The sequence below is a fragment of the Puntigrus tetrazona genome, unplaced genomic scaffold (assembly GCF_018831695.1).
Source record: "Puntigrus tetrazona isolate hp1 unplaced genomic scaffold, ASM1883169v1 S000001111, whole genome shotgun sequence".
NCBI classification, from domain to species: domain Eukaryota; kingdom Metazoa; phylum Chordata; class Actinopteri; order Cypriniformes; family Cyprinidae; genus Puntigrus; species Puntigrus tetrazona.
Window position 1 is genome coordinate 459,237 of NW_025048699.1, and position 13,453 is coordinate 472,689.

At 38.2% G+C, this 13,453-nt stretch overlaps 1 protein-coding gene across 1 annotated transcript in view; it reads right to left on the reverse strand.

The window, feature by feature from the left end:
- The window catches only part of rab27b (RAB27B, member RAS oncogene family), a 28,434-nt gene extending 16,866 nt beyond the window's left edge, over positions 1 to 11,568 (reverse strand). The window contains exon 1 of the mRNA XM_043234215.1: positions 11,320 to 11,568. Coding sequence (XP_043090150.1) covers positions 11,320 to 11,321 — 2 coding nt within the window. The 5' untranslated portion in view covers positions 11,322 to 11,568. The remainder of the gene's footprint in view (positions 1 to 11,319) is intronic.
- Positions 11,569 to 13,453: the final 1,885 nt, after the last annotated feature.

Sequence of the window (13,453 nt, forward strand, 5' to 3'; positions counted from 1 at the left end):
TGGTAAGCAATATTTGACACTAATTAATAATATTCAAAAGCCATTTCTTGTCGCAGATTTTTTCTAATGAATGCTCTACTTTTGAACTTTCTGTTCACCAAAAAAAAAAATAAAAATATTGGAAAAAAATTTGCAGTTACCAAACTATTTAAAAAAAAATTAATAATAAAAAAATTAAGCACCAATAACAATTAATACAAATTAAGCACGAAACCAGCACATTAGAATCAAAAGTAATTAACAATTTTAGTGCTATTTCTTACAGTATGTTTTACAAATATATACAAAGAATCATATATATATATATATATATATATAGACGTGGACAAAATTGTTGGTACCCTTTGGTCAATGAAAGAAAACTCACAATGGTCACAGAAATAACTTTAATCTGACAAAAGTAATAATAAATAAAATTCTATAAATGTTAACCAATGAAAGTCAGACATTGTTTTTCAACCATGCTTCAACAGAATTATTAAAAAAATAAACTCATGAAACAGACCTGGACAAAAATGATGGTACCCTAACTTAATATTTTGTTGCGCAACCTTTGAGGCAATCACTGCAATCAAACGCTTCCTGTAACTGTCAATGAGACTTCTGCACCTCTCAGCAGGTATTTTGGCCCACTCCTCATGAGCAAACTGCTCCAGTTGTGTCCGGTTTGAAGGGTGCCTTTTCCAGACTGCATGTTTCAGCTCCTTCCAAAGATGCTCAATAGGATTGAGGTCAGGGCTCATAGAAGGCCACTTTACAATAGTCCAATTTTTTCCTCTTAGCCATTCTTGGGTGTTTTTAGCGGTGTGTTTTGGGTCATTGTCCTGTTGCAAGACCCATGACCTGCGACTGAGACCAAGCTTTCTGACACTGGCTAGTACATTTCTCTCTAGAATTCCTTGATAGTCTTGAGATTTCATTGTACCCTGCACAGATTCAAGACACCCTGTGCCAGACGCAGCAAAGCAGCCCCAGAACATAACAGAGCCTCCTCCATGTTTCACAGTAGGGACAGTGTTCTTTTCTTGATATGCTTCATTTTTTCGTCTGTGAACATACAGCTGATGTGCCTTGGCAAAAACTTCGATTTTTGTCTCATCTGTCCACAGGACATTCTCCCAGAAGCTTTGTGGCTTGTCAACATGTAGTTTGGCATATTCCAGTCTTGCTTTTTTATGATTCGTTTTCAACAATGGTGTCCTCCTTGGTCGTCTCCCATGTAGTCCACTTTGGCTCAAACAACGACGGATGGTGCGATCTGACACTGATGTTCCTTGAGCATGAAGTTCACCTTGAATCTCTTTAGAAGTCTTTCTAGGCTCTTTTGTTACCATTCGGATTATCCGTCTCTTAGATTTGTCATCAATTTTCCTCCTCCTGCGGCCACGTCCAGGAGGTTGGCTACAGTCCCATGGATCTTAAACTTCTGAATAATATGTGCAACTGTAGTCACAGGAACATCTAGTTGCTTGGAGATGGTCTTATAGCCTTTACCTTTAACATGCTTGTCTATAATTTTCTTTCTGATCTCTTGAGACAACTCTTTCCTTTGCTTCCTCTGGTCCATGTCGAGTGTGGTACACACCATATCACCAAACAACACAGTGATTACCTGGAGCCATATATATAGGCCCAATGGCTGATTACAAGGTTGTAGACACCTGTGATGCTAATTAGTGGACACACCTTGAATTAACATGTCCCTTTGGTCAAATTATTTTCAGTGTTTTTCTAGGGTACCATCATTTTTGTCCATGCCTGTTTCGTGAGTTTATTTTTTTAAATAATTCTGTTGAAGCATGGTTGAAAAACAATGTCTGATTTTCATTGGTTAACATTTATAGAATTTTTATTTATTATTACTTTTGTCAGATAACAGTTATTTCTGTGACCATTGTGACTTTTTCTTTCATTGACCAAAGGGTACCAACAATTTTGTCCACGTCTGTATATATAAATAAATAATCTATATATATATATATATATTTTACATTTTTTTATATATATATATATATATATATATATATATATATATATAAAAATGTAAAACATTTTTACTAAATGCTTTAAATATAATTGGTGTTTGATTGAAAATGCAGCTTCTCTAATTGTACAAAAACAGCTCTTTTAAAGAACGTGATAGACTGATAAATACAGCCAAAGGCTGGAAAATATCAAGACATCTTCATATTTTGTCTCTACTGTACATGGCATCACAGACAACTCTCTGATCCGAGAGCGAATTAGGGCACAGCTGCCTGAAAAATGCATGTGCATGAAATATTGCCGCTCATAAATCAAACGGACCTTCTGAGATGTAATATTTCCAAAATTAAAAAATGCATGAGCTTCTACTTTGGGAAACAGCAGTTGCTCATGTCGGACAGCGAAGCGGATCGGTTCGGTTTACTGTGAAATACACGAGGACGAAGATGAAGATTTATAATTAATATAAAAGTGCTCATATCAGTGTTTTTATTGATATTTCACATTTCCCACTTTTCATTCTCATTTTATCCGTTTCATTTATTTTAATATCATTTTTTTGCCATTTTGCCGTTTCCATTTGTTTTTAATTACTATTCAATTATTATTTTATAACATTATATATTATTTCTGTTCAATCCTATCTATTCTATTTGGATTATTTTATGTTTTATTTCCGTTTTAGCTTATCAGTTCAACCTAAATGAAAAGGACAGATACTGCTTCGTCATCTAGCTGAAATAAAATAAGAAGAAGCTCTTTGTCAGATTTGATTCACACTTTAGCATAAAACCTCCAATATCCTCCAGCAGCAACCTGGTGCATCATACGAGTTATGGACTACTGTAATATTTTGAACTTGTTGAACGTAAAGATGCCATTTGATGCCAGTAATGTGACCGCATTTGCGATAAAACTCACCAAAGCAGCACGGTATCATCCTGAGAGGAAATGCTGATTAACAGCAAAGCGGCTTATCGTCATCGAGACAGACTTCCTGACAGCTCTGTAGACACCGCATCCTAGTGCACACTATATACAGCTCACACCACTCCAGAGTCGCTTAGTTATAAATCATACCAAATGCATCGCTTAGTACAATTAAAATGCAAAAACGATAATATAAATGATTTTAAAAAAGCATTGTTCTGCTGTAAAGGAATTGTCATATTTTTGACTTGTTCATTAAAGGAGTCATATGATGTTGCTAAAAAGAACATTGTTTTGTGTTCAAGGATCAAAAAACACATTATTTTCCACATGCGGTACATTACCGTTTCTCCTCCAAGCCCCGCCTTCCTGCACAAAGCTCATTGGTCTAGAAAAGCGAGGTGTGCTCTGATTGGCCGCTATCCAGTGCGTTGTGATTGGCCGAATACCTCAAGCGTCTGATGGAAAGTTATGACCCTCGCCGCAACATGATGCCGTGTCCCGCCGGCCATGACAACAAAACAATAAAACGCATTACAAACGAGTCATTTATTGCATCCAGTGGAGACATAATTACTGATTATCATGACTTAGTGCTGTCTTTTTATGCGTCACGTTATATACGTTATAAACGTAACACCATAACAAACAAGCATTACTCTTCACTGCTCGAAACTTGCGTTTGAATAGTAAGTTGCAGATTCTTTTAATAAGAAAACGTAACTTTCTTAAAGATTGTGAGTCAGAAGCAGCAGACACAGCTAGCATAGCGGTCAAATGCTCTGAACACACTAATATTTGTGTTCGACTGCTCTGAACAGTGTTGTAAACACGACTTAACACCAATTTAGAGTCAGAAACACAAATAAAGTAGTTTGACTTTCACCGAGAAACACAGCGTCTCCAGAACATGGCGCCCGCAGCAACACTACAAACAGAATAATAGCCCCGCCTTCTTCCTTTGTGTAAACACTTGGGCGGAGTTATGCAAATCAACCCACTCTGTGACGTAGAGAAGTGGGGGCGTGTTTAAACGAGTCGTTTTAGGGGTGTGTGGACAAGTCATGACTTTAATAAAGAATATCTGTTCGGTTTTCAGACTTTAGGGATCTTATCTGTTCACTAACAGCTTATTTACTAAATCCATTTAATTTATTTAAGTGATTTGACATGCTTTATATAATAAAACGTAATTTCCTACATATTAATTATTTATTAAGTAATTAACTAAAAGAACAAACATTATTGTAGGACAAATTTTTTTTCACAAATTCTGTTTTTCCTTTTTCATTTTTCTGGCTTTAATTCAATTTTAATACACAAAAAAAATAACCATTTATTTAGTTTTTTACAATAACAGGGTCAATAACAGAAAATGTTTTAAAATTTCTGTATTTATTATTAATATTGATGATATCGCGGTATCTCGATAGCAAAACTCAATATTATAATGGTCACACGACGGTATGAAACAACGCGTCGATTTTTTAAATATATTTAAACTTCAAAGGTCTTTAAAGGGGTCAACTCTCATTCTCAACAGCATGAATGTCTTTTAAAAGAGTTAAATAAACATTGCCTCTGTGCATCCGTGCATGCAAACGTCACCCACAATCCCCTGCTAAGGAAGAAAATGTGATGAGACGGTGCTCCTGTGAATAGTTTTAAACAATAAACCTAAAAATCAACGCATTTTAAAAAGATGAATTCAACTCCTGATGTTCACATGCAAATGAAAGCAGCATGCAGCGAAGAGTTCTGCGGCATCAAGACTCGATTTTATATCACATAACACCAGTACGCTATCATATTAGCTACATTAAAATGAATTACGCGGGGTTTCATGGTGGGCAAATATGCAATACTGGTGTGCAGCAAAATCCGTGAAACGCATTCAGCAGAAGAACACTTTGCTTCAGACCTACGCAGACAATAGAAAGAAGAGCAGGGCCATTAGAGACCACAAGTCCACACACATTGCAGCTCCTTCAAAGCTCTCTGGCATTTCTTAACGTCTTCAGACGCATTAATTATTTAGGGCGCCCAATTAGCCCTCGCGTGTCCACAGGCCCCTAAAGAAGAGACAAACCCCAGACACTGACGCTATGACAAACACCATCACCAGTGATTTAATATGATTACGCTAACATGCACCCGCTCTAATAGCTTCAATGATAAAAGTGACAGCGTGGACTTTAATAAGTGCAACATCATGAATTATTAATCAGAAGCTTAATGCATAAGAGGAGGCAGAGGTCCTCGGAGGAGCGTGTCTTTATGAGCGTTAGGACGTGAAAGACAACATCTCCCCGAGGCTTCCCTCTTTTACAGTCGCTGTAGCGCATCTATTAGCGCGTTCAGGTTCTTGGCAGCGTGCGAAAGCAATTACAGCGAGTGCGTAAAGCCAATTACTGCTGTATTTTGCCATCTAACGTAAGCCAATCAGAGCTGTCAGACTTATTTCATGGCCTGCTATTTGAAATGTCCTCAATGGCTTTGGGGGGGGAAACTGGGTTCGGATGAGATGGAGCGTGTTTCCGTTGCGTTACCTGCTTTTCTGGGCATTTTAGAAACGGTACACAAATAAACCCGAACATTTTTACATCGCAAACTCAATTCAGTTATAAAACACACACCTTTAAAAACAGCCACATTTTAGTTGATGATCATGATGATTTTCAAGCTGATCAGTTATATTTGCATCGCAAAGGCGGCACAGAAGCACCTCTAAAGTGGTACGCTTAAGCTGCTCAGAAGTGCCAAAAAATGCATTTACACAGCTACTGAAGCGCAAAGCCAGCATAGTTTAATCAGGCTTTAATACGGCATTATGTTTCAAAGTTACAGTGTAAATGTGGCACATATGAAGCACCTCTGAAGTGGCATTTAAACAGATTGTTTAATGCTGCTCAGAGGCGGCATGAATGCACATACACAGCAAATATTACAACTGCGCAATCTGATATGAGGGACGGAGGTGGCGCAGAACAAGCGCAATAAAGTCTGGCTTTTACGCTGCATTGCATCTTTACGCTACAGATAGCAGCCTTAACTCAGCTGTGAAAATAATTCATGCACTGCAGTTTAATACTTACGCCAAGTGTACACCTCGAAAGGTGGCACAGAAGTGCCTCTGAAGCGCCATTCAGATGTCTTTACACAAACTGCTCAGAGGCGGCATTTACACAGCAATTATAACAACTGTGCAATCGGACATGAGGAAGAGCAGGCATAATACAGTCTGCCTTTTATGCTGCATTGTGTCTTCACACTAAATTTACATTATTTTGCCAGGCATGGAGCAGCCTTAACTTAGCTGCGTAAAGAGAGCACATAAAATGGTGCAGAATGATGAACTAATGGATTTTAATACATATTTTACATTTACACAGTAAATGTGGCACATATGAGGCACTTCTAAAGCGCCATTAGTTGTTTTTACAAAGACTAGATGCAGCTTAAAGGTGGCATAAATGCATTTACGCAGCAATTACAACTGTATACTCTTATACTAGGGTCTGAGGTGAGTCAAAGCAAGCTTTATTTAGTTTTTGTGCTGCATTGCATCAATACTGAAGTGTAAAATGCAATGTACTACAATACATTTGCCAAATTTACACTGAAAAGGTGGCACAGAAGCGCTTCTGAAGTGGTATTTAACATTAACTGTTTAATGCTGCTCAGAAGCAGAATAAAGACATTTCTACAACATTTACACAGCTGTATACCGTGATACTACGGGTGGAGGTGGGTCAGAGCAGGCATAATATAGTCTGGCCTTTATATTGCATTGCATCTTTATACTACTTTTTGAGTGAGCGGAAAGCAGCCTTAACTCAGCTGTGTAAAGAAACTACTATAATGCATGCACTGCCGTTACACCTGACTTACACAAACTGTTCAGAGAAGGTATAAAGGCATTTATACAACTGTACAATCTGATATGAGGGACTAAGCACAGCCAGCATCGTTCAGTCTAGCTTTTATGCACCATTCAGACTTTATACTGAATTTTGCTCAGGCACAGAGCAGCTTTAACTTCAAACGCTGCACTGATCTTTATTACTCAAAAGGCTTCATAACTAACATCAAAAGCAGCAGCAAATCCGATCACAATTCCAGTAAATTAAAGTAGTAAATATGACTGGATGCTCTCTCTACACCCGCATTATTCCTCACCGATGTCCCGCGTTCAGTCTGAGGGGTTTAAATGGAGATCAGCGTGTCTATTCAGAGCCGCCGGAGGTGTTTGGGGTTCCTGGCGTGCAGGTAATACGCCCAGCGGGGCGGCTCTTCCCTGGGCATCTGAGCCTGTGGCGTGCGGCACAGAGCTCTTCCTCAGCAGCTGGTGAGCCCTGTGACCTCTGACCCCTGCGGTGGGGCGCAGCAGGCGGACCTGAGATAATTACCCAGCGAGCAGAGAGACACGCTGGGCTGCAGAGGAGAGAGAAGATGCACAACTTCTTATCCAGTGTCCTTCTTTAACTGCCCGTCTCGCGCTGATAACCGTGCAAGGCTTAAAAAAACACTCTCTTTAAGGCTTTAAGGTTCTCTAAAACATTCGTTTCCAAGCGATTTATTCGCTGCGAATGAAGATCACTCTATGAAAGCACGACATGAATAAAATAAAAAACGAATCTGTCCAAATTAATACATCATTCATTCAGCCTCAATCGTGCAATGTTTTTATTGACTGAGCGATGAAAAAAAAAAAACTGAGGCCCTCAGGATTTAGCACGGTGAGAATTACTGTGCGTTTCTAATTAAACAGTCTCTCTGACAGCTGATTCGTATTCGGGGAACGATTTCTGTACACAAAACATCAAAAATTAAAAAAAAAAAAAAAACCTTTGAAGCACCTCTTTATATTTCAAACAAACTGATCCTGAGCCGAACTAAAAATAAACATCAAGAAAGTCTAATATGGGCGACGGCTAAACTCAACATGAAACAGCATTCACTTCAGTATTGGGATGATTGATAATAATTCAAAGAAAAAGCTGCGCAGCATTCGATTTATGACTGACTCTTTTCACTTAAGGAACCGTTCGGCGATCACACCGAACACCCTAGCAATCACATAACAGCACACTAAAAACACCCAGTAAGCGACGCCCTGGCAACCACCCACAACACCCTAGCAACCACCCACAACACCCTAGCAACTGCATGACATCACACGAAGTATATAAAGTATAAATAACTTCTAAAAAAAAAAACACAAAAAGCCGCAAAACTACAAGACAGCCCACTAAAAACAGTAAGCATAGTAACCATATGGCAACACCCTGGTAACCGTCGAAATCACGGAAGCAAGCTAAAAATAACCAATAACAACAATAACAGCATCACCCTGGAAACCACCCTAGTATAATAGCATGATAAAAAACACAACCGGTAACCACAGTAAGTTTATAGCAACACCCTGACAACCAGCCAAAACACCCTAGCAATTAGGCCTACATAAATGGAAGCTGAAGAAAAATAGTAGCCACAGTAACTTTACAGCAATGCAACAGTCCGTGCATTACAGCACATTAAACACAACCAATCACTTTATAGCAACGCCCTGGCAACCAGCAATACATTAAAAGCAGCCATTCACCACAGTCACTAGCAACGCCCTGGCAACCAATAACAATACATTAAAACAAAAAGTGCTGGTAACCACAGTAACTGCATACTGTAGCAACACCCCAGCAACCAATACCAGCATATTAAAAAAAGCAAATAACCACAAAAAACTTCATAGCAACACCCTGGCAACCAATACCAGCATATCAAAAAGAGCTGGTAACCACAGAAACTTTATAGCAACACCCCGGCAACCAATATCAGCATATTAAAAAGAGCTAGTAACCATAGAAACGTTATAGCAACACCCCGGCAACCAATACCAGCATATTAAAAAGAGTAAGTACCACAAAAACTTCATAGCAACACCCAGACAACCAATACCAGCGTATTAAAAAGTGCTGGTAACCACAGAAACTTCATAGCAACACCCCGGCAACCAATACCAGCATATTAAAAAGAGCTAGTAACCACAGAAACTTCATAGCAACACCCCGGCAACCAATACCAGCATATTAAAAAGAGCTAGTAACCACAGAAACGTTATAGCAACACCCCGGCAACCAATACCAGCATATTAAAAAGAGCTAGTAACCACAGAAACTTTATAGCAACACACAGCATGTTAAAAAGTGCCGGTAACCACAGTAACTGTATTGCAATTCCCACACAACCAATAACAGCGCATTAAAAACATCCAGTAACCAAATAGCAATGCATAACAGAATGTTGAAAACAACCAGTAACCACAGTAACAGCACCCTAAAACATACCGTAACCATACAGCAACACACTGGCAACCGCCCCCAGCACCAGAGTGCCTTTGCAGTCAAACAGCAGTCAGATTTTTCTCTGCAAATATGCAGTTGTGTAATGAGATTTTAAGAACGCTAATAAATGAGTGATAGATGAGGCTCTTAATAAGCCTCCTCCACATTCACTTTGTTTGAGTGATCAGCCTCTTTATCATCTTATCAATAACTGCATTCAGCATGAAGGCAGCGCACAGACCAATATCTGTTTTACCGAGGGTTTTCTGCTTCTGCGCTCTATTTCCACAGCTCTGAAGCGACAGAAATCAATAAGTGTTTGACACCGGTGTTGTGTCTATTATACACCCTCCAGAAGATCAATGACAGCAGCGCAACACGCTCAATAAGAGGGTTTGTTTGTAATATACAAGCGTCGAGATCCCTTCTGTTCAGGTGGCGGGGATCACACACGGGAACTTCTCCGTTACAAAAAATAAATAAAAATCATTTTTCTGGTTTGGAGCGTTTTCACACGCCGCTTGACTCACCGCTGCTTGTGTGGGGGACGACACGGAGCAAACCGGCCTGAAAAACCTCTGAGCATCCCGAAATATACCGTCAAACGACCAATTAAAGGGACAGTACGCCCCAAAATGAAAGTTTGATGTTCATTTACTCAGGCCATGATGTAGGCCGTTCTTGGTGATTCGTTAAATGCACTTTGACTCCCGATAATAGCGAGATTCAATGAAGTGAAACAATCGGCCAGCGCAAGAAACTGAGCATTATTTACAACGTCATTACCTGAAATACAGAGCCTCAGACAAATGGTCTAGAGTGATGACAGAATCACGAGCGAATCACCCTTTTGAACCGGTTCTTTTCGGTGAACGGTTCGATGAATCAAACGAAAGAACCAGTTCGTGGAAAAAGAATCATATTTTTTCTCTGTTTGTTTCTGATTACAGGTAATAATGGTTCTTGCACATGATCATTTCACTCCATAAGACTTCACTATATCATAAATAACGTTCATTTTGTCTTGCATATATATTCTTTTTTTGACTCTCAAAATATCGGTAGCCATTGACTTGCACTTTCAGGGTTAAGGGTGGAGTTTTGGCTATATCAGATGATGATTGGATGCTGAGATGTGGGCGTGGTGCTCCAAAATATATGCAGATGAACGTGAGCTTCCAGGGGCGGCGTTTAAGCACATGGCAACACCCTAGCAACCACCCACCACAGCCTAACATCCCGGCAACATCTGCTCAAATAACACTCATTAATACACTAATGAGACGTTTAACTAACTTCTTGTAATGGATGCTGTATTTTCGGTCAGATTACCGATGATCAGTGGTTATAATCATTCATAAGTCAATCCTTGTGGGGTTTAAACTTAATCGGTCGCCAGCTCAGCTCGATTTTCACACTTTTATTAATCGCTTTGGACATTTGAAACCGATTAACATTCGTGATTATGAGCTGCTGCTACTATGGTATGTCCAAAAAACATGGTACGTGTGCAAAAAAACATGGTAAAGCACTTCCATAAAAGCGCATCAGCATGGAAAAGATTTAATACTGCTTTGAAACTGAACATAAGCAATAACACACATGATGCAAACAACATGGTAGCCTCATTGTTAATAGGCATTATATACTAATACCATGGTACCTGTCCAAAAAACTCGTGACAGTACCATGGTGATATTTAATGGGTTTTTTCTGCATGTGAATATAAGCAGTGACACATGAGGGCTGGTACCGTGGTAAATGCCCCAAAAAACATGGTATTACTATTCTAAAGCCATTATAGCAGTGAAATCAAGCAGGCATGATTCAGATTGATGAAAACATCACTCATGTGCACGATTGTTGTGATCAAGTTGTGATGCTGCACACTGTGTGTGTGTGTGTGTGTGTGTGTGTGCGCGCGCGTATGTGTCTGGTGACTCAGGCTTCCGTCACACACACACACACACACACACACGACACCGAGCTCACGGCTCCTCGGCAGCAGATATGATGATGCTCACGAGCACAACAGAGTTCGCGCCGGTGATTTACTCACATCTCAGTGACTGATGCTGAACGTGATCACAGGTGTCTCGCGCTCTTCATCATCCTCATCCTCGTCAAAGCCCGCCGCCGCTTATTCCGCTCGAACCGCGCCTCATCCGACCGGGAACGTGCTCAATAAAGCGCTCAGACACTGGAGCGCACCTCCTCAAGTGTACTAATGAGTGTGTGTGAGGCTCCTGCGCGCTCTCGAGTGGATCTGTAGCAGCCCCGCGGCGGCGCGCTCCGATCCGGGTCCTAGCGCCGAGTGAACGCCGACAACAGGTTGCTGCGCGATCATTGGACATTCGCTCATGAATATTAATCAGATGATGACATTCTTTACTGGAGCGTCCAATCAAATCGCCTAATTAATATTCACGAGCTGAGCCTTCATTTTCTTCGCATTTTTACTTTGAGTTTAAATTGTATATTATATCTATAATTGTATAATAGTTTAAAACATGCAATGGCTTTTAAATGAACAAAAAAAATGTTAGAATTATTTTTACAGCGTTGTGTTTATATACCAATAACAATGTTACCTTTAGTCATATATGCATATATACTTAAAAAAAAGTTGTATACTTTTTTTATAGAATAAATTATTCTGATAACTGTTTTCTTTCCTTCATATTTTTACTTGAATAATTTTAAAACGTATTGACTTTTAAATATAATATCATTATCACTTGTAAGCAAAAAAAAATCAACCTTTATATATATATGTAGGAAAAACATAAGTAAAAAATGTATCTGCATTGTGATATTTTTACATTCCTTTTAGTTATTTTACAGTGTAAATTCAATATAATTAACATTTATAAAAACATTCTACTTTTTAGCTATATATATATATATATATATATATATATATATATATATATATATATATATATATATATATATATATATATATATATATAATTATTTTTAACAATGTAAATGTATTTTATAAAATTAAAATTTTAATATTATAATTTATTGATTCCATAATGATCCCATTATAATTATATCGCTTTTTTTTCTTTCAGTATTCAGGCTATGCATCTTTTGAGCTTCACATTAAAAAAAATCCCTCTGTTGGCCATCAGGTTAATTAAAGAGCTCTAATACTTTACAGCCAACATATTTTTCATTCTTCTCTCATTTAACAGACTGCATTAAAGAGCCGGATTCATTAAGAAAGCATCTGCAGGTCTTACATGCTCTTTGTGCAACAACAATGAACTCTCTGTGTTGAACTAATTTACAAATCTAATTTGACAAGCATGCCGACCCAAATGAAGCATCGCAGAGGAAAGACAGATCCGTCCTTTCCAATGACTGCATGACTCCAAAACTTCACACGCATCCACAAAAACCCAGAACAAACAGCTTTACACTGTGACAGAACGACACTGCCGTCTCTCAGCGATGCGTTTCCTGTCATCTAGAAGCACACACTATCTAGTTCATCTCGTAACTGAAGATCTCAGCCGAGTGAAGATCTGTGTTCACATGGCATCAGCGCTCTGTCTCCATGGGAACCGCTAATGTGGAGAGGCAATAGCTTTTAATTGTTTATCAAACGCCAATTAGACTCAATAAAGAAGCAATAAAAGCAGAAAAAGGGTTTGCTGGGTTTGTGTTCAGCTTGGCTGGAATATCTTTGACCAAAAGGCTCAATGCTAAAACTTATGAGATTTAGTGGGTTACAATTATAATTTTTTTTTGCCTGTTCTGTGATCATCATGGCATTAGATTTGCATTTTGCATCTTTTGGTCATAGTCTACTGAAAAAAGAGTGACTGAAAGATGCATTTTGCTCTTCAAATGTAAATGTTTTACAATTTAAAATATAAAAATTAAACACACACACATATGTATACAAATGTAAATAATGCAAATCATTTTTTTCTTTTATAATTAATTAAATTGATTATTATTGTTATATTATAATTATATAACTTTTATTTCCTAATTAATTGTTGTAAATATATTTTTAGGATTTAAAATATAATATATAATGCATAAAAATTGTATGTATGTATATATATATATATATATATATATATATATATATATATATATATATACACACACACAAACATATATGCATACTTTAACAAAGATTCATAAATACTGTGATAAATATAATTTAATAT